Source organism: Aptenodytes patagonicus, chromosome 2, assembly GCF_965638725.1.
Source record: "Aptenodytes patagonicus chromosome 2, bAptPat1.pri.cur, whole genome shotgun sequence".
Classification (NCBI taxonomy): domain Eukaryota; kingdom Metazoa; phylum Chordata; class Aves; order Sphenisciformes; family Spheniscidae; genus Aptenodytes; species Aptenodytes patagonicus.
In genome coordinates, this window is record NC_134950.1 from 100400543 (window position 1) to 100422534 (window position 21992).

At 43.2% G+C, this 21992-nt stretch overlaps 2 protein-coding genes across 5 annotated transcripts in view; one reads left to right on the plus strand and one right to left on the minus strand.

The window, feature by feature from the left end:
• The window catches only part of NUP153 (nucleoporin 153), a 45572-nt gene extending 40696 nt beyond the window's left edge, over positions 1–4876 (plus strand). For all 4 annotated transcript variants that reach the window (XM_076330570.1, XM_076330573.1, XM_076330572.1 and 1 more), the window contains exons 20-22: positions 1502–1774; positions 3129–3288; positions 3757–4876. In XM_076330570.1, the coding sequence (XP_076186685.1) occupies positions 1502–1774; positions 3129–3288; positions 3757–3841 (518 nt within the window). In that variant the 3' untranslated portion in view covers positions 3842–4876. The remainder of the gene's footprint in view (positions 1–1501; positions 1775–3128; positions 3289–3756) is intronic.
• A 1688-nt stretch (positions 4877–6564) lies between these two features.
• Positions 6565–15254, minus strand: FAM8A1 (family with sequence similarity 8 member A1). The gene is made up of 5 exons (XM_076330574.1): positions 14689–15254; positions 10959–11079; positions 8552–8675; positions 8189–8328; positions 6565–7838 (listed from the first exon to the last, which is right to left on the minus strand). The coding sequence occupies exons 1-5, from the start codon at positions 15218–15220 to the stop codon at positions 7694–7696; spliced, it is 1062 nt and encodes a 353-aa protein (XP_076186689.1). The 5' UTR covers positions 15221–15254; the 3' UTR covers positions 6565–7693.
• Between the last annotated feature and the right edge of the window lie 6738 nt (positions 15255–21992).

Consider the following 21992-nt stretch of genomic DNA (forward strand, 5'->3'; position numbering starts at 1 on the left):
AAAGTCAACCCTTTATTGGATTTCAATTTGTATAGGAACTTTTCACCAGGAGAATGATAGTTTCTTTCTTCTCACTATCAGTCCAGTGCTTACGGTTAGAAGTCAATGAATTACAACTTTCCTGGTTTTCCTCTCCCGTACCTGAAACTCTCAAGTGTTGTAAATAACATCAAGATTTGCAAAATCTTTCCTTCACAAGTATATATAAACACAGTACCTCTACATGCAATTGCTGCTGCTTAAGGATTGGTTTCTAATAAGCATTATGGCCAGCGTTTGTTAATTTTCTAGCAATTTAGAGAAGACAGAGATAAGTTTCTTCATGTTTTATGTTCGGTACCCCACTGCATGAGTTTAGCAGTATGACACAAGACTAAACCCGCCAAATCATCTGTATTCCTGCTAGCCTAGCAGTATGTTGGAAACAAAATTGAACCTGTGAGGAAGAGACTTCATCTAGTTTGATCTGATTCCTTAACCTTGTCATTCGCAGAAATTAAATTTGCACACTTTTTTGTGTATCAGAAACAGAGAGAAAACAGTCCTAAATTATAACAACCAGCAGATCAATTTAACCTGCTTACAAATCAGTAGCTTTCAGTGTCATTTCAGTAGTAGGCGACGCCGTATTTCAAACATCTTCACAAAGGATTTTTTTTTTTTAATGCAGAAGCCTGTATTAACTTTTAGCGTGTATCTGTTCATCTTCTTGGAAAGAAAAACAGTCAGCCATTCCAAGCTATGGTGCAATAGAGGGTATTTTCTGTTGCGTGAAGGCTGCTTAAGTTGCATTAATAGTGCTGTTTAAAATGTCCCTTTTTGCGTAGCAGATCTGCTGTGTACGTTCAGAGTCACTGTTCAGCCACATATTTTTGTTTCGTTCTTTCTGCTGGCCATGCAGAACCAAAGCAGCTAAACGAATGCGCTGGTTGTCTGTTGATGTCACGTAGAGAATTACTCTGCTAAACTGAATTTTTTGAGTACAGAGAGATCACTGCAAGCTTGATTTGGCCTCCAGAAGTTGATAACGGTAAACACTCGTGCAGGGAGGGGTGCAGTTGCTGACAAGAAAGATTCATGTTCTCCTGATCCTAATAAATCGAGAGCTGTATTTTGCATGTCTGAAAATACAATTTGAATGAATATTCTGTGTGTGTGATATAAACAGCTTTTAGTAAATACAAATTAAAACGTACTATTTGTGGGAATCTGTTTCTAGAACATGAATGTTAATGCAGTAATTTGAGTCTAGACAACCAATGTGTTTGAGATTTAATTTTGTCCCACTCTCTTCATAAACTTGGTGTTTCTCATCTTACTTACAAGAGAAGGTGCAATTCCTCTTGTGGCTGACGTGGTATTTGTTTTATATACTCACACAATTAGTTTGAAATTAAGATGAGTATTCAGCTACCAGACTTGGGAAACATTCCTAGATTCATTCTTGCGGGGCGGGAAAAAAACACCGGCATATACTGACATTTCTCTTCTGTTCCCCGAGGGTCGTCCTCTTCGTTTCTGTTTGGCTCTGGGCCTCCAGCGCCTGCTGCCGGCCCAGCATTTGGCGCCAGCCAGCCACCAGCATTTGGCCAGAGCCAAGGGTCCAGCCAGCCAAGCGCTCCAAGTTTTGGATCGCTGTCGACAGCGTTGTTTTCAGCTGGCGCTCAGCCTGCTCCTCCTGCCTTCGGCTCGGTGACGAGCAGCACTCAGCCCTCTGTGTTTGGACAGCAAGCGACCCAGCAGCCAGGTTTTGGCTCTGGTACCCCCAGTGCTGGTGAGTGCCGACCATCCTCTTCCCTTTTGGTCTCAAAGATTGTGTATTTTATTTTATTTTTCATGAAGCGCACCCGAAATTATACGGAGAAAGACGACTTCTGCCTTGCGCACATATTTAAGAATAATCCTCCATAAAAATAATGGCTACAGAGTTAAGTCATTTGTGTCTCACTCCTGCCTCTGGAGGATGTGCCACAGGTGTATGCCAGCCTCACAGCAAGCCGCCTCCACAGGACACTTAGCAGGCACGGAGGCTGCAACCCTACCGCTAAACGTTGGGGTTTATTTTCTTGAGAAATCTAGTGATTAAAAGGAAGCGTTGAAAACCATGGAGTATTCACTGGTGAGATTGTACAAACCAGAATGGCAGAAGCGCTGCAAAATTACTATTTGTGGATTTGTCGGAGTAGTTCTTAGTTACCTGACTTCGTTAACAGGCTTCGGCAATTTATTTGGATTGGGGGCTTTGTTGTGCGAGAATATGGTCAGAATTATTTTTAAGCGTTTATGGGTTAAGACTTTATTTAAAGTTCTCTTTACTAATGAAGTATAAAATACCGTGGGAAGGGGGCAGAGAATGATCCTTATAATTTAAGTGTAAGAAGACCTGTTCCACACTAGCAATTACTAAAAAAGAACACCACACTGCCAGAACGTATGTATTCGGTATCATCATGTCAAATACTTTAAGGGGAAAGCCTCCTTTTTTCCTCTCAGAAGTTTTACAAAATAGCCTCCGTTAAAAGTAACCGACATTTTTGTACTAATCAGTAGATTAATTGGCACACCACGTTACCCAGTCAGCCTTTCATTAATCAGGTAGCAGTTTAAAGAAAAATCTCCCTGGATTGTCTGTGTTGCTTATCAATTACTTTGATGGTAGGAATTCTTTTTTTTTTTTTTTTTTTTTTAAGATGAGGTGCTGCGTTAGCACATTAAATGAAAGGGAGTCCCCAGATCGACTGCATGAGCACGGGAAAGTTTACTTAAATGTAAACCGACATGATTCAATACTATAATTTAAGACTTCATTAATATAAACTTCAGTATGCACAGGTATAAACAATGGCGGTACAGAAGTTAGCAAACACTTCATTATCGGTGTGCCAGCAGTGCTACTTCAAGAATCCCTTTATGATTCTCTATTGAAGTGAATGAATTCTTCTGTGCACCGTTCCTGTGGTAATCTGGCGCTTCTGGTGCACCCCCTTCCCCCAACTTTGCTGTCTCGCGCAACCTGTAAAAAAAAATTCATTGAAGATGACAGTGTGAAGAACATGAGGATTTTGCTGGACAGGATGAACTCAGTTTCAACTTTCTTACTCCTTTCTGCTTCCATCCCATCTTCCCAGGTTCTGTATTCCAGTTTGGAAGTAGTACTTCTAATTTCAACTTTGCAAATAACCCCGGAGTATTTACTTTTGGTGCAAATCCTCCCGCGCCAGCAGCAGCGGCACAGCCTTCCGGCTCGTCGGGATTTTCGTTCAGCCAGCCTCCAGCATTTACAGTGGGGTAAGAGACCGTATCGGAATTTCACTCGAGCTTCGGGTAGTATCAGTGGACAGTGCTCAGTCTCTGCTGCTGTTAAATCGTGAGGTGTTCAGGTGAACCTTGGAGTTTGAAACTAAATTGGGCACCCTGCCTTGTATTAGCCTGACCGGCTAACTAAGCGACGGTATCTTTAAAGGAGCCTAGTTGTCAGAAATACCACACATCAACGTATGTGGGAGTGTCTTGTTCCTGAAAGGTAAAATCCGTGCCTAGCCGTTACGCTGCTACTTACCTTCTGAATAAGAGAGATGTAATTGCTTTCGGTTTCTGGAACTCTCTTCCTCCTGCTCATCCGCAGCCATTTGTTGCCAGCTGCTAACTAGTGAGACAAGACTATGAAAGAGTTGTTCTGGAATTATCTACTCAGTGCTGCTACTGAATTTTCAGCTACACTGTCCTAAACTCTGAACTACTGATTTCTTTTGATAGGACTAATGGGAAAAATGTTTTCTCTGCCCCTGGATCTTCAGTTTCTGGTCGGAAGATAAAGACTGCAGTTAGACGTAGAAAATAATCGCCCGATGTGTAAAGCAACTTTCGAAGCAGCTACTACCCCGCATTGTTCAGTTGTTGGGATCGTACCTCACGCTGGGTTAGCTGACGTCAGATCTGCCTAAAGGAATATAAAACTCTGCTGCCCTTTCCTTCCCTTCCCTTCCCCCTCCCGGGTTAGATTTTTTTGGGTAATAAATAGAGTTGGCAACAGGGCCGTTCTCGAGCAAAACTATTTTAGACTCCAGCAAGTTACTTCTTTCACTGACTCGGCATGGTCTGGCTGTAGCCGTGAGTAGAGCCTGCACAGTGAATGGCTTGTACAATACCTCTTCATCTGCACCACTATGTGCGCGCTCATCTGCGTTTACTGACGCCTCGAAATTGTAATTATATCAGCGAGGGATGCTGTATAGAGTAGAGAATGTTGATAACGAATGATTTCTATGCTGAGTTTGTGCTGGTGTATGTGTGAAGTGAGTGAGTTTGGGTGTATCGTGCACTAAAATTTTCTGATAGAGGAAGACTGATTAAAGGATGATCCATGCTAAGGACTTGTTAGATCTGTAGTTCTTCATTTAATAATTATATGCTATTTCTATATTTTCATTCTTACAGCCCTTTATCACGTGTCTCGCCTTTGTTATTTTATTATGAAACGTGTAAATACAATTTTGTTTCTCTATGTACTTTTTTGGCATAACAAATCTGTGAAATTGAAATTTTAATTTTGTGTGTTACGGCCATTTTCGTTTAGTATTGTCTCAGATTTTATGTAAATCCCATTATTCAAAGTTGCCTAAATCCATTTAGAAAATCTTTAAAATTGGGAATTCTTAAAGTAAGTTTATTGGCTTTTCTGATCCATTTTTGTTTGGACCAAAAACCAGTATTGTACAAAGTATTAAGTATATATTTTTATATTTACTGAAATGGACTGTGGTGACTTTGGATAATAAGGAAAAGTTTAATATTAAAGCCATGTTTATTACAGTATAATTAACATGTTAAACCATGGGATAAATGCCATCAATAAAAACTATGAAATACTGTCTGGCAGTTTTAACTCTCTGTGAAGGCATCTACCGCTGGAACCGTACAAGGTGATGCACTCAGCCTGAGTGATGTCACATGCTTCTCGACAGCAACACCGATGCTGATTTTAAAGGATCTTAAATTAGTTAGAGGCTCCCTGTTAGGAAGGGGAGTTTCATTGTAGACTTAAGCTTGGAGCCGTATGTCGGTGTGTCAGCTGTCTAGTTGCAGTTAGTTTTTACAGAGCTATTAAAAAAAAAAAGCTAATGTTACAAACATACACCAGCATTCTAACTGAAGAGCAAAAAGTACATGGGTAGTTTGGGCTTTTCCCACTTCTGTAGCAGCTAGGGGAGCTTCTTAGAGAACAGACATTATTGTAGTAAAATGAGAGGAAACACTCGTTCGTTTGTTCAGGGACCACAGCTGAACTTTTACGAAGCCACAGCAGTCAGTTTATGGTTGAGATCTGCTTGCTTGCTACAGCTAGAACCGAAAAGACCCACCTGAGTTGCACAAGCTTTAGCTGTCTTCAGCTGCATTGCTGGGGTTTTTCGCTAGCGCTCCTGCCACTCACCCCAACGCTGCTCGGCACTTGCACAACTGCAGGTGCCAGCATTACGCAATGAGATACTTTTCTAATCACAAACTAGACTTGACAGGAGGACAAAGGCTAACTTTTGTTTTCGTGGGAGTTTTACATGGGTAGAGCTCCAATCGCTCTTTCTATAAATAGAAAATATTCAGCAACTAGACTTTAAAAGCACACACACAAGCTGCTATTCAGGCAGTCACATCCCGCCACTGTAGCTGTGGAGGGATTATATGCAATTATGTATTTCCAGATGTCTAAATCTGAAAAATGCCACAGATTTCACTTCTTTTCCTTAGCTCTATCACCTGCCGAGCACTCATCCTACAAACAGAAAAAAGCTGCAGCTTCAGTGCAACTTGCGCAAGAGACAAACTAAAAGCTAGTGTTTACAACAGCATAATGTACACTTACTTCCACGGATGGGCTCTGTTTTTTCCATTGTCATTTTTTTCTTTACCTGCTGTGGAAGGGGTGGTATTTTTCTACAGAGTAAGAGATACTTTCCCTTAAACCTGAAGTGGTAGCAATAAAGTTTTAGTCAAAGGTGTTGCTCTTCCCTTCCTCCCCCCCCTCTAGAATCCTAGTTTCTAGGTCACTGCTACAGTAAACGGAACAAAAGTTCTTTTTGTATTCATACTGAAATTGTAAATAGGCACCGCTCACCCTAGAAGGGACTTTAGTTACTTCTGACAGCTTTAGCTTCTCTCAGGCTGGTTGCCATGCCTGGACTTTTAACTTTGACGCTTAAGTCGACAGTGCAATTCTTCAAAAGAGCAGGTAAGTGGTATCTCTGAAGTTCTCTTTCAGCTAAACATCTTCAAGTGGCCCAACAACCTCAAAAGGGTGCTTTGTTTCAGACCTCCCAAAACAGCATTGTAAATGAAGGTCAGAACACATACCCCGAACATTATGTTAATAAACAGAACACCGCTTGTCAGACTAAGAGATTGCAGGATATTAACACGTGACTGATTTATTTCACCTGAAGACAAGAGAGAACCAAGCTCTCCAACATTTCTATTGTCAACCTCCAAAACTGAAGGTAGGGTAAGAACTTCAGCCAGGGAGTGGCAGTTACGCCTAAGGGAAGAACACACAAAAACTGGGCTCTAGAAGAATTTCAAACTCTTGCTCAACTTTTAATAAAACATTAACATTGTTGCTTATATTCCTTTCCCAAGATACTAATAACATGAGAATAAACAAATTATGAAAGCTATGTAATCATGCAAAATATTAGGCTTCTTTATTCAGTATTTAAGTTATTCTGAATATACAAACAATTAGCCAGAATTATAAAGTGAAAGTAACCAGTATTTGTACTTCCGTAGGTTTACACCCGTAACACATTTCAGTTAATGTTTTCTGCATGCTCCTGAAACACATTCAGTTGTTTTGCTTGGTATTATACGCAAGAAATAGACAAGTGCTTTCACTCCAAACAGAAGCAAAAAAGTTACCTTTCATTAGCATGATCTGTACTGTTCACAGCTCCAAAATTATTTACACACGCCAATTCACTAACACTGCCGTGTAACATACCCTTCCCAGAGAAAAAGCAGCTATTATTTCACCTCTTTCTTAGCTTTGACGTGAAGTAAGTGGTAATGCTTAAGACGGTCATGCAAAAAACTTCTCACAACCATGTTCTGCTGAAATACTTAAAGAGGTGAGGGAATATGATCTGTGAAGCAATAATACGGGACATGATAAACACTGCGCATCTCTTTCTACACACATGGCAAGTTAATTAACACGATTTGCCTTACTGTCTAATACAGCAGTTCTCTTCCCTTCAGAGTTTATCATACGACTTAGGCAACTGCTCGGAAAACAACTTGATTTTCTAGTTACCTGCCAACATCCAAAACTGTAGGAGCGACATTTCTTTTACGGTGGAGTATTTCTAGGTATCTGCTTTCCGCAGACTGACAAACGGAACAGCTCCTTTCTGCAGTTAATACAGCCGCTTTCTTTCTCATCAATCGGAGGTTAATACTTCCAGATTTAGTATGTATTGTTTCTCCCAAACTTCTTTGGCATCTATGAAAACTCCAATACTTTGAAGGTAGCTGCTGGCATCATACCGGAGTAAAACATTTTCTTTAGCTTCTGAATCGGTTCCCGTTTCATTTGGGCAAAAGATTCTGATGGACACCTCAATTTCAGTTTTGGGGTAGGTCTTTGTTCACTGGGGGTGGGAGGGGATGTTCAAAACCAGTCTGGAAATCTCATCTTTTGGTATCATCTGACTCCATTTCTTCTTACCACAATAGTCCCTGCTACAATATCATAGGCTGTTCTGTTATGCTGGAAAAACAGCAATGTAATGAATGCAGGAAAAAATGAAGCAATAGAAAAATTCTTGATTAAAGCTCGTATTGTGGACCTGAAATGAGAATAAAACATTCAGTGCCTTATTTTCACTTTTCTGCTTATGAAAGTAAACTACCTATTAATAAGTTTAGCGCCTCATTTTGCACAGCACCAGAAAAAAAACCCAAGCAAAAAACCCCCCCAACCTCCAGAGTTCAGAGGAGATGATTGTATCAGCTAACCTGAAAAATATTCACAATTGAATAATGGCTATTTTATGCTTAGATAACAGAATCTAGCAATAGCTCTTGCAATCTAATTATTGCAAAGGCCACTAATAAGGAAATGGTGTGTTTCCTTCCAAATCACGTGCTTGCCACACTATTAACCTGAAAGCAACGTGACTGAGCTAAGAGCACTTACGTCGTCATACTGACATTAGAAGATGGAATGACTAACACGCGGCTGGGCGCAATAAGTACAGATGTATCACATGTCACAACTCGCAGTCCAAGCAAGAATTTCCCCGGGGTTGCTCCACCTGCTCCCCAAATACAGATTATCTGTAAAAGAAAAGTTACTTCAATTCCACACAACACCATGTTGTCGACTGGTCTAGCAAACCTGGTTTTCATCAAGACTATGTGAATGTCATAAGCTTCAACATAATCCCAAATACTGTAAAGAGGCTTTACTTTATAGGCCAATGGTGATAGATTTTTTTTCCAACATTTATTCAACAACTGACAATATTAATTAGAGAAGTTAATGTTTATGAGTAGTTACCTCATAGAAGCAGACTAATAACCTGTAGATGAGAGCTACTATCATCATTTTCTGCAAATCTTCCATGGACGTATCTTCATCTATTTCTTCTATTATGTAATGCATGGCAAATTTAGAGATGTCCCTGTACAAAATAAGACTGAACTTTAAAACCATCTTTCTCCCAATACCAGTGTTACCCCTTTAATACTAGAATTCACTCCTTCAGTTCCAGTATTAGTAAAAGAACAAAAGCTCCTTGGCTTCTCTGATACTAAGCAAGCCGTTAAAATTCAGAACACTAGGTTTCCTTCTGAGTTGCTGCCTGGTTTGTTTTGTCTTTTTCATTAAGAAAAGATCATTCTTTATTGCCACTTTTGCACAATGGTGTCCCTGGGTAGCAAGCTGCAGAACTGTTCTGAAAACTCTCACACTTCTTGAGAGATAAACAAGAGATTCTGTGTGTCATCATCTAATCTATAAATGCAAGGTGTCCAAGTCTCTTCCTTACAGGAACTCTCAAGGAAAAAGGAAGGAAGGCACTCTTCTCTATAAATGCAAGGGAGAAGTTGCAAGTCTCCCTAAGCAAGCAAGGGAGACCTATCCTCCCTTGCATGATCAGGGTTCCTCATTCTCAGTAGTCTTTACTGCTCACCATACTCTTCTAGAGGCAGGCACCTTGGCATGCAAGAGGAAATTTTTAACTTGAAGCAACTGAAACCTTCAGTTGTTTACCCTAACAAAGTTACACAAAGCATCAATTTGGAGTCAATTGCATGTTTTCACAAGATAAGAATGTTAAATCTGTATAGAGTTTATCTGGTAACTGGAATGGACACACTTACAGCATGTATTTGGGCAAGGATTTTTCACCCACGCATCTGATAATTACTACTCACACAGAAATGTGCAGTCCCACTTCAAAACAGTCCATCTGTATTTGTACTACTTGCCTTCCTCTTTATTCAGACTTAAGGATCAAAAAAGATAAGGAATTATGAAAATAGTGTGGCACAACCTGCATTTCCCTTCAATACAACCTTGGCCTGAAGTCTCTGTCTTGAGCCTGCAAGGACATATTTTTTTCATGACAACTCCTCAGCCTAACCCCAAGCACACCACATCTCACAAGCAAAAAAAAAAAAAAAAAAAAAAAATCCAGAATGTTTCTCTGAAGTTACTCGTAAGCAACTTATTGGCTCTTGCAAAAGTAGTAATATTGAATATACTGTAAATTAACTGAAAAAGATTCCCTCTCCTTCTATCACCTTCACTACTTTACAGAAGCAATATACATATGGTTGTTCCTCATCTTTCCAGTACTTCATTTTGTATCATTCTCAGCCTACTAAAAACAAGATGGAAATGCAAGCTGTCAGGTTAGAGTTGGAGGTTTTGGCAACTCAGAGTTTGGCATTTTAACTGCATGCTTATCTGAACAAAAACCACTGATCATTTACATTGACGTATTTGTTGTTTTGCATTTGATCCTCTTCCACACACCTTTCAAGCAGCAGTTTAAGGTGTCTGAAAGATGTTATCTGTATAGTATCAGTTTACAGTCAGTCGACATTTGGAAGGTTCTTTAGTAGAAAACTTGGATTCCGAAATGTGTTTGTACAGTAATGCAATTACTGACTACACCAAGCTCTCATCTCCTAATCAGACTGAAATATTTGATTACACCAACCTGAAGCAGAGGAACTAAACGAGCTATGGAATATATCTACAGTTAAAGAAGCAGATAAAAAAGAAACAGTCTTTGAAGTAAATGATTACACCTGAGTGTAAGAATGTGAAATGAAGAGTCTTTCAGTCTAGTGTATAGTTGATACACACGATGGCTTAATCATACTTTTATAGAAACCCAACTTATGCCCAGTAAAGACTGCAGCACAGTAGCACTCCTAGCAATTGGCTGTATTTTAAAAGCACGTACATATCGGACATGCAGGATCTGAAATTTTTTTTTTTTGTGGGTTAGCGTTGTTTTGGTCACAAATCTAAAACACAGCACCATCGGAGACGCTATGAAGAAAATTAACTCCATCCCAGCCAGATCCAGTACATTTTTAAAGGCTGTTTAAAAAACAAACTTATTTGTCAATGTTTTTTCTTTGAAATTTTTAGAGGACTTTTTAAAAATCTTGCTATTGCCTCCCAAAAATAAGACTGCAAGTCTAATCTAACCTTAGCAAGGAGTTTGTGAGCCTACGAAGACACCTGTACAAATTCTTTGTTTCCATCAGCCAACCCAAAATCAGAAAGTGTTTAAAAGGAGGTTAACCTCGTGGTGCTTTTTCCTCAACTTTTGACAGTTACTAAGTGCCATCATATGCATAAGCACACCATATATATGTCGTGACACCTCAAAGAGCATGAAGAGCTTAAAGCTGTATATAATAAAGCTTTAAATTGTTCAACTTACTTTATTCCACTGAGGTGCATAATACTTAAAACAATGGTTGCCTTTATAAAGAACAGAATAAAAAAATCCACCATCTCTGCTATGAACCTGTGTGCCAGCGAAGGAATAATGAACTCCCGACCTGTAACAGAAATAGTTAAGATTACCCAGATTTGACTGCACTAACACAAAGTTAACACTATCATCTAAAGAACGTTTCACATTAAGCTCACTGCAAGAACATTATCAAGATCTTAATCTCAGCTCACATCATCTTCGAGAAAACTTCTAAAAGTGTATTAATAAAAAATGATCTGAATTCTTTAAATTGATTTGTAAGAACCTTCTTAAATTAAATCAAAGTCTTTCAGAACTCTGAGTCCCCTCATAATTAGGATTACAGGCAAAATCCCACCCCGCTAAAGAACCAAAGTACATTGAAGATGCATCAATTTTTGTGTTCTTTTGTTTAGAACAGCTTCATAGAGACAGATTTCAGTAAATTTGAGAGTTCAGATAAAAGGAAAATTAGATCTTAGATCTACCACAACTTTTCTATCACTGAGCAGCAAGGCTTCCATATGTACCAAGTACCAGCTCTAAAAGTAAAACATAGCCTATTTTGTCTCAAGTCAGACCCAGAAACAGAAGTGGATGACAATACTAGTCGTACCTGGCATAAACGTTCCTACAGACGACTTATTATAATAAAACACAGCATGCTGCCCTACCACGAGCCAGAAAGTGTAACACATTTCTCCTATTTATTGGCCAAGTGCAAATGGGGGCAAAATAAGTAGTCACAGTTACAAGCTTTTGTTGCTAACGCTACCTCAGATGATTAAAGCAAAGCAAATACTAACGAGTATCTTAGAAAGCTATAAAGGAATAGTGTTGCAAAATAATTTCATCTGAACTCATCTAACCCTCTGTATTTCCCAAACAACAAACACAACTACTCACATGAAACCAGAAAGGACTCGCATCAAAACTCGCATTTAGAAATACCCAAGTACTACTAGATGTAACTTGTGGAAAATAGTGACTGCGTTTGTTAGTGTTTCTGAGAATGCCAACCCCCACACACAGGGAAAGGAGAAAAGGAAAGGGGAAAGAGAATCATTCCTCTCTCCAATCTCAAAAAATATCATCAAATTTCACTTGAATAAGGCTCCACAGTTCAACTGCCGAGACTGATAATGCCAGTCCTGGCCTCACAAGCTATGCAAGCGAAGCTGAAAGCCCCTGGCACTTGGGCAGTTTTTAAATGGGCTAAGTAAAATCAAGCAGTGATTAGGTAAGAGCAAGTTATTGTTTAACATACCTGAGTTTAAGTATCTTTATTTCATACCTGTTTCACTGATAACTCTGAATTGATACTATCAATTAGCATGACTTACATAAATAATACTAAAATGGATTCAATTCTCATTGTCAAAGTATGTCCAAGTTGTCAACTAAATTCTAATTAAAGATTCTTCAACCAAGGCAGAAGGAGCATAGCCAGTCTCCCCAGTCCTGGCTTGAGCATACAGCGCCAGATAAAAGCGTTCCTTTGCTCTGTTAAAAGGAACACATTCACTGAAGTTAGTGGCACAGTTTCATTTGAATATATCAGACTCAACAACTGAATAAGGAAGAAGCTAAGTGGGGCTAAGAAAATAAGTACTCAAATTATGTTACACATTACATTAAGAAACCTTGGCAACCCTTAGACTCTGGCAGATTTCCACTGCAGTGATTTGAGATGTTCCTCGTACCAGAAATCCACTATTTTGCCAGGGGTTACTATTTGTATGGCAGGGACAGCCAAATGCAACACACATCCATCTCAGCTCAAAGTCTAGGATCTTACATTAAGCTAGTAATAAAGCTGGGTTTGCACTAGTCAGCCAGGCAGAGCAGCTGAGGCTTGGACACACTTTTGGCTCTACTGTTCCCAGCAGAAGAGCAGTAATCTCCTGCAGTAAGGCAGGGAGGGGCAAGGGGAGGAAGCGTCTTAAATCATGACGACCATCCACAAAAAGCCTGCTACTGCCCAGGGTGCTGCTAATATTGGTGCTCTGACACACACCTGCAGGCAGATTGAACTGGAAGAGGCAGTTACCAATTCCACTTTTCGACATCCCAGTTTAAAATCTGCAATATTAACATAAGCTGTCACTTATTTCAGCTTACGTAAGCACATCGGGCTGTAAACCGCAGTGGCGTAGGGACGGATACATGACCCGCCCTGCCAAGCCTGCTGTGTGGCCAATAATCTGCAGCAGAAAAGAAGGAGCCGTAATCGCTTTAGCTGTTCCAAATACATCCACTTGCAACCTGGAGCCAAAGCACCAGCACAACGGTCTTTGTTTATAATTGTATCATATCACTATATCACATACTGAGTTCCATTAAGAAGGCCAGCTGTTGCAACAGTATTGAGCATTCAGAATAACCGTGTTGAGCAGTATCAAGTGCTATTCATGCCGTAAATTACCTTTAACGTATGGAATTAGTTCCTGAAGAACTAGGTAAAAATCCAAGAATCATTTCAGCCTAGCCTTTGTCCACATCCTCTTTTTCAATGACCGGCAATACCTGTTTATAAGCAATCTATAACTCAGAATCAGGACACAATTAAAGAAAACACTATGTTGTGTTACAACCTTGTTTAAACAACATCTGCTCAAAACCACAAAAAGCAGCAAGTTCAGAAGCTAGATCCCCTTCCCTTCAAAAGAAAGAAAAGGCAACTAAAAACGTTCTCCCCTCACACCCAGCCACTAAGCTTATAAATAATGTTACAGATCAGTAATGCTGTACTTTGCCCCGCAGAATGAAAGGAGATCTGGCTTTTCTCCAAAGTCCTTTAGCAGTGTTCTGCTCCGCAGTTTTCTACCATTACTCAAGGTGCTACCAACATTCCCTGAATGTCACCTAGTCACTCCTCGATTTGTTAAGAAATGTTTGTGTGCTCCAGGTTTTCTCTCTGATGTGATCAGAGCAAGTCTGTCTTACTCTCAAACAAATATAAACAGAAGCACTGCTATGCAGTGTCTTCAATATTTACAGCCATAACAGACTTTTGTTTGTTTCTCTCAGGTCCTGCCGCTAGCTTGTTGAATGTAAGAATGTTTTTACTTCCCTGCTTCAATTTCATTAAATGATTTTATTCGAGCACCAAGAGCCCACTAAAATTGATAAAGTCAGCTTAGATTTCATAACCCAAACAGGCTACTTATAAAGCTAGATGCATTACAAGCCTGTGACCGCAAGAGTAAGTTTCACTGGAAAAAATAAATTCCTTCATATCCATGAAGACATCTTACAAGCACCGAAGTTATAAGCTGTACACACAAGCCAACCCTCTCAAGCCCGCTTACGGATTAAGTTCTGGATTTACAAACTCGGTATTTGGGCTGTCACCTTTTACAAGGCACGGGTACACGCCCGGGTCTGCAGCCCACAGAAGCGCAGCGACCCCCAACGTTGCAAAACCCCCAGCTTCCTTCTCGAGATACCGTTTCCTAGAACTGCGGCGGAAGGGCCCGCGGAGACCGAAGGCGCGGCGGGCAGCAAGCCAGCGGCACTGGCGGGGGCGACGCCTCCGCCCCCAGCCCATCCCGCACGGCAGACGGCGGCTAAGCAGGGACTCGGGCGCTGCCAACCGCCCGCCCACGGGTGCCAAGGGCCAGGCCGGCCGCTCCCTTTCTCCCCACACGAAGCGGCCCAGACCGGCCCCCGACCCCCTCCCGCCCCCACTCACCTGCGGGCCGCCCCGCCTCCCTGGGGGCGCCGCTGCCGCTGGTGCCGGCAGCGCCGCTGGAGGCCGCCCTGGGCAGGGGGGCCAACCTGCCCGCCGCTCCCGGCCAAGCGGGGGCGGCGGCGGCAGCGCCTGCGGCGCGGGGTCCCGGCCCGGCGGTGGCCGTGTGGGCTGGCGCCGGAGCGAAGAGGTAGAAGGGGCTGTAGTAGGCAGCGGCGGCCGCCCCCGGCGGCGGGGAGGGAGGGGGCGGCGGCGCGGCGACGCGAGGGGGGCCGGCGGCGCAGGCGGGCGCGGCGGAGGCGGCGGCGGAGGCAGCGAGGAGGGCGGGCAGGCAGCCCTGCCAGCTGAGGTATCCGCAGTACGAGTCCCAGAGCCACTGGTGCACGCGCCGCGCGTACTCCGCCGCGCTCAGCGGCTTCGCCCCGCCGCCCTCGCCCCCAACGGCCGCCGGAGGGGAGCACGGCGGTGACGACGCAGCGGCGGCGGCCTCCCCTCCCGCGACGCTGTCACCCCTCTCGCTGTCGCCCTCCGCCATCGCTGCCGCCCCAGCGCCGGTCCGGCCCGCGCCGGGCTCCGCCATCTCCTCCGTCCCCTCTGACACCGAGTGCCTTCCCTCACCGCGCATGCGCTGGGGAGACGCCTCGCCTCTCCCACTTACCGCGGGGAGGGGGGGGGGGGAGCAGAGGAAGCGGACAAACACCAGGCGGAGTCCTTCGGGCACCCGGCCTGACGAGGAGCGTACCACCCTCCAGTAAACCCCTTTCTGCAGTTGCGCCAGGAAAGAACGAGGCTTCCTTCCCCCCCGCCCCCGCCGTGAGGAGGTATCGCGAGGCGGGCTGCCCGGGGCGGTCCCCGGCGCTCTCGAGGTAAAAAGAAAGCCCCCGAGGTGAAGAGCCGGCGCCCCGAACGCGGTGTGCGCGGTGCGGCCCGCGCTCCCAGAGGTCTCCTGGCAGCAGCGCTCGCGTAGAAGGCGCGTAATTTTTTCCTTAGCATAAGCAGCAGGGTTCCACACCCCCGGTTCCTCCCGCGGCCGCCGCCGCGGTGGTGTTGCGCCGACCGGAGGCCGAGCGGGGAGCTGCGATCCCTTCAGCGGGAACGGCGGCGCTCGGCTCGGCCCGAGCCCACCTCCCTCCCTCCCTCCCTCCCTCCCGGCCGGCGGCCAGCCGCCTCCTGGGAGTACGTCGTCCTTCCCAGCCGAAGCCCCAGCCCCGGTTTCGTAGCCGGACCGCAGCCGTGAAAGCTGGCCTCGGACGGTGGGGTTGCAGCACGTTGTACTGCAAGGGAGCATTGGAAAGGGAGTCTCCATTTTCTGTGCGGGTCTTTGTTTCCGAACGCTCCCTGCGAACGTGCTTAGCAAGGCAGGCTGGGGGGCCAGGGCGGAAACCTCTCTCTGTCAGCTTCCCCCTCTGTCAGCTGAAGGGCTGACTTCTGAACTCGGCCCAGATCACAGGTACATTACTCTTAATAGGCTGTGGTAGATGAGGTCCTAAACCCAAGTGAGGAATAAAGCATTGCCTTGCTTCTGAGCAGGTGCAGCTGGACAAAGTTATCTGTCCTTCCACTTACTGCCACCTGTGATTACAGCTGTTGTTTCTGACCTCTAGCAACTTTCTAAACACTTTCTCTTTGCTAATAGGAAGTGGGTTGAAATTGTTCGGAGAGAGAAAAGGTGTTAAACTGCTTTTTTTCTTCTGTACTTTTACAATTTGATTTTGTTGTCTAAATCTTTTCTCCTATCACATTCATGTTCTTCCTGTGCAAAAATGCTGAACAAAGAACCAGGAGCCCTACAGCAAGTTTGAACGCAGTTCTCCAAGTTAATTTTTAATAAGTTAAGGTTTCTATTAAGCATCTCAACCAGACCACAAGTTCCCTATAACAGAGATGTTAACATAGCTTCATACTGAATGAACTACTAACATACTGTAAACATGGAGCGTTTCCCATTTTTAACACAGCAAATAGCACAGCTGAAAAAACCAGAAGTTTCTCCCTCTCTCTGTTAGACTAAACCAAATACATGATTTTCCATGTAACCCTAACTCATTTAAAAACTGAAGTAGTTTCTGCGGAGTGAGTCTCTCGCATAGACGAGCTGAGGTGAATTGACAAAGTGCTTAGCAAATAACCCGTACTGTCTTAATTAAATGCAGTTACATTAGGTGCTGCCACTCATTATATAGATATGGCTCTAATTATACTGGCATGTGTTTTGTAACACAGACCTGGGTGAAATCAATATGGGTAAATGATTTGGAAAACATAGCCAGTTTTAGCATGATTAGGAAGGACAATGAAGAATGAAAGGAAGGCAGGCAGACAAGTATATAGAAGAAAACAGCTATTAACTCCTAATAAAAAAACTAGCTTGGAAAACTGATGGTAAAAGTAACATAACAGAGCTTCTTCCTTTATAATATTTCACTTCTTCCTTCATCAGCTACAGTCTATTTAAATTTTTTTTAAATTGGATTTTCACCACAAACCCTTCAGGACCAAACAGTGTCATGGGGGGTGGGTGTGGCCACAGGTTTTGCAAGCCAGATCAGATCTTAAGGTACAATTACAAGATCTCCCAGGCTTCATATAATGCTGCCAGTCACATGTAAATTTTGGGGTCACCAGCGGCATTACACAGGCATAACCAGTTAGAACTCACTATGCGATTATGGTGGGTAGTCAAGGTGAAACAGAATCACTGACAGCAGAGAGAAGGGGAGTAACAGGTAACACAGACAATGTAGTATTTCCTCATTCCCAAATTTTTCAGTTACTAGTTTTGCATTCTTCTGCCTTAAAAAAATAACCCACAAAAGACCCACAGATTCTGCAAGCATTCACATTATGCTATTCTGGGATGGATATGATAGAGATGCTGTAACAACAGGGCTTGCCAGTGATGGGGAACTCACAGCTTAGGCTTTTGATGACAAAGGGTCTTATTTCATTGCTGTGTCAGATTGCCACACACGTTACAGGAGTACTTACAGTCCCCTGCAGCACTGATTTCTCCCTACTTCAGTTTGCTTTCTCTTGTGAGCAGAGACGGAAAGGGAGATAATCTTGGGTAGTTCATGTATCAGTTGATGAAAATAAGCGGTCGAATGAATGCCTTGGCAGTTAAATATCCTCTTCTCTAGAAATGAGATTTAGGCAAGAGGAAATGTTTTGAGCTAGATCAAAAGAGGCAGGTAAGCACCTAAAAGCTGATATTGCAATAGGTAAGGTTTAAGGGGCATCTGGAATCCCATCTTAAGTTCCTTAAGTATAGGTAATGCTGGAAAGCCCGATCTGCCACTCTTGAGTGGGAAATCTTTTGTAGTCAATAGGAAGTAATAGAGCCCTGGTCTGCTGTAAATCTAGCTGATGTTCAGAGCTACGGAGATGTGTCTTTGCTCATTTTTGATACGCATTCTAGTGTCTTGTTTTCAAGGCAGGGTTTTAAACAATTTTTAAAACCAAGGAATTGCTGAAGCATTCATCTGGATGTATGAAACTGAAGTTCAATTCCTTCCTTTGCTTGGGGGATGCTAATCACATCTGCATCGTGCTGAACTGTTCTAATAATAGGAGCTCTTTTAAAGAGTCCTTGGATGAGGGTTGTTGGACATTAATCAACAGCAACCTCTTGTAATTCCAAGTGGTTAATTATTGTTGTGCCCAGCAGCCTACATATATTCATGCTATTCAGACATTTGTATCAAGTATGTATGTTCATGTACAGAGTGAAATTAAATGCAAATGTTGGTTAAAGAGATTCTTCATTACTGAGACATACAGAGTCACCAAAGAGTGAGAACTTTACCGCTTGTTGGGGCGAGCAGCCAGGTACAGAACATGAAACTTGAGCCAAAAAACAAATGTATGCATTTACATAAGTATAAATTAAAACATTATATATTTCAGTGTAGAAAAATGGCACAACTGCCTCCCAAATTAAATCAATTTTGCCCATCACTCTGAAACCGATCTGTCTCATCCATCTGAGGATTTTGAAGGAGAGATTGGCTCTAAAAGCTATCATGGTCCACTGAGAGGCATTTTCTTTCTAATAGATGCGACTTCAAGTGTAATACAGACAGAAAACAGAATCCTAGTGGTCACAGTTGATAAAAAGGCCATAGCAAATCGGCTGGAGAAAAAAAGGAACTTTCCCACTTTTATCTTAGGGTACATAGATTTTTAGTGTGGTTGCCTGTTTACGTGTACTGTCTGTTTTGGGAGTTGTGTGTAAATACCTCTACTTGCCTTTTGCCTTGACCTGGTTTGAATGAAGAGTAACCAGAAAACAGCTTTACTCAGGAGTGTGGCACTCAGAAGCCTTACCAGTTACCTAATTCCCTATCACATTCTTTAGTGTTCCCAGAGAGGAAATATGAGTGTGCCTCCGTTGAAGCAGCACTGGAACTAGGGGTTTGGAGAAGAAGAGTCTTTGGTGGTCAGTGGTGATCAGGTAGGGTCCTTGGCGTGCAGCAAGACTTAGGGAAGCAGGGTTAAGCCTAGAAGATCACCACTGAGTTTTGGGTTGTGGAGTAGGGAGTGTTCTCTGTTCTTCTACAAAAATTTGGCACCCAAAAAGATTTTTCAGGACTATTTCAACCATAAGAGGGAGCAGGTTCTTGTTTTCTGGTAGTCAGAACATTCCTTGGGGAGTGTTATTTAAGATTTTTATCTAATGACTGCTTCATATGTCAGGGGCCTGTTTATAGGCACCTTCTGAGGGCAGTAGCTACTTCTGGGTACTATTTTCACAGCAGTGGGCCCAGATCACCTCCAGCAGGGGAACTGAATCTGTCTTGTATGTTCTTGATAATTGCTCTGCTTGCTAGCATATCGTGTAATCGAGTGAACATCTGTCCTGGTTTTGGCAGGGTTAGAGTTAATTTCCTTCCTAGTAGCTGGTACAGTGCTGTGTTTTGGATTTAGGGTGAGAACAATGTTGGTAACACACCAATGTTTTAGTTGTTGCTAGGTAGTGTTTACACTAGTCAAGGACTTGTCAGCTTCCCATGCTCTACCGACTGAGAAGGCTGGAGGTGCACAAGAAGCTGGGAGGGGGTACAGCCAGGACAGCTGACCGAAACTGGCCAAAGGGATATTCCATACCATGTGACGTCATGCTCAGTATATAAAGCTGGGGGAAGAAGAAGGAAGGGGGGGACGTTTGGAGTGATGGCGTTTGTCTTCCCAAGTAACCGTTAGGCGTGATGGAGCCCTGCTTTCCTGGAGATGGCTGAACACCTGCCTGCCCATGGGAAGTAGTGAATGAATTCCTTGTTTTGCTTTGCTTGCGTGCGTGGCTTTTGCTTTACCTATTAAACTGCCTTTATCTCAACCCACGAGTTTTTCTCACTTTTACCCTTCCAATTCTCTCCCCCATCCCACCGGGGGGGAGTGAGCGAGCGGCTGCGTGGTGCTTAGTTGCCAACTGAGATTAAACCACAACAACATCACCTACATTTGTCTGGAGGCAGCTGCTTCCACATTTTAGAAGGAGCCCAGCTGAGCAGCACATCAGGAGAGTGCACTAAGGGTGCATACTGTGTTGAGCCCCTGAAGGATTTCAAATGGACAAATGCTTGATCTCTGGGAAAGAAATGTGATGCACAGGTTTATGAACATGCATATAGTACAGTAACATTGAAGGAACTCATACAGATCCAGATACTCAGTAAGAACAAGAATGGTTTGTCTGGATAATAACTATGGCACTGGGAAGCCTTAGCAAGTGCCTAACTCCCCAGGACATTGAAAAGATTTCTGGTTTTCAAATGCACACTTGAAGTGACTTACTCCTTTATCTTCAATAGCTCTGTTAAATATTACTTTTAAGTTCAATCAGGTACTTTTTAAAAATATGCTTTTAATGGAGATATGCTTAGCAGTGTTCAAAAAACCAAAAGATCAAATTAATCATTGGTAACAAGTAGTTGTTTTTTCTTCTTCCTTGTTCATCCCAGTCAAACCTTCTCCTTTTAGCAAGATGACAATTTCAAAATCAAAGTAATCTTTAAATGTTTTTACAGTGACTTTAAGAGAGTAGAATTTCCCAGTTCTTTGACAAACAGTATACACGTCCTTTGTAAATACTGTAGTCCAGCATTTTTTCATTAACAGTAAGAGCTTGCGAGGGCCTGGGCCTCAGCTGGTTTCTGCCATCTGGTGGATATGTGGAGTCCCTACCTCAATACTTCTAATTTCCACTAATTCTTAATAACCAATATTCTAAATAACTAAGCAAGTATCACAGAATCACAGAATGGTTGAGGTTGGCAGGGACGTCTGGAGGTCATCTGGTCCAACCCCCCTGCTCAAGCAGGGCCACCTACAGCCGGTTGCCCAGGACCACGTCCATGTGGCTTTTGAATATCTCCAAGGAGGGAGACTCCACCACCTCCCTGGCAACCTGTGCCAGTGCTCAGTCACTCGCACAGCGAAAAGGTATCTGCTGATGTTCAGAGAGAACCTCCTGTGTTTCAGTTTGTGCCCATTGCCTCTGATCCTGTCACTGGGCACCACTGAGGAAAGCCTGGCTCTGTCCTCTTTGCACTCTCCCTTCAGGTATTTATACACATTAACAGATCTCCCCTGAGCCTTCTCCTCTCCAGGCTGAACAGCCTGGGCTCTCTCAGCCTTTGCTCCTGGGAGAGATGCTCCAGTCCTTTCATCATCTTTGTGGCTCTTTGCTGGACTCTCTCCAGTATGTCCATGTCTCTCTTGTACTGGGGAGCCCAGAACTGGACAGAGTGCTCCAGGTGTGGCCTCACCAGTGCTGAGCAGAGGGGAAGGATCGCCTCCCTCAACCTGCTGGCAATGCTCCTCCTTATGCAGCCCAGGATGCCATCAGCCTTCTTTGCCACAGGGGCACATCACTGGCTCCTGTTCAACTTGGTGTCCACCAGGACTCCCAGGTCCTTTTCTGCCAAGCTGCTCTCCAGTTGGGCAGCCCCCAGCATATAATGGTACATGGGGTGGTTGTTACCCAGGTGCAGGACTTTGTAGTTCCCCTTGTTGAACTTCATGAGGTACTTGTACAGAGTACTTCATGAGTACTTTTACAGAGGTTCTATTTAAGAAAGTATGAGATCCGTTGAAGCTTTTCATAGGAAAAAAGCTTTCTACATTTGGAGACTTAGTAAAAAATCTCCTTCTTTTTTCCATGTATTTTACTGGCTGATTGACAGCATCTGTACTGGTGAATATTTGACCCGTGCAGGTTTATAAAAATGAACTGGCTAATTATACCATACACATTTGTTCCATATCAACATATGCACGAAATGCGCTGTTTTCTGTTTTGACAGTTG

What these genes read in the sequence shown, in the direction of transcription:
- FAM8A1 (XM_076330574.1), bottom strand. Translation starts at nt 15,220, where the DNA reads ATGGCGGAGGGCGACAGCGAGAGGGGTGACAGCGTCGCGGGAGGGGAG. An exon ending in ATGCACCTCAGTGGAATAAA is followed by an intron (nt 8,676 to 10,958) that starts GTAAGTTGAACA and finishes TATTTTGTACAG; the next exon opens with GGACATCTCTAAATTTGCCA. An exon ending in TATTAGTCTGCTTCTATGAG is followed by an intron (nt 8,329 to 8,551) that starts GTAACTACTCAT and finishes TTTCTTTTACAG; the next exon opens with ATAATCTGTATTTGGGGAGC.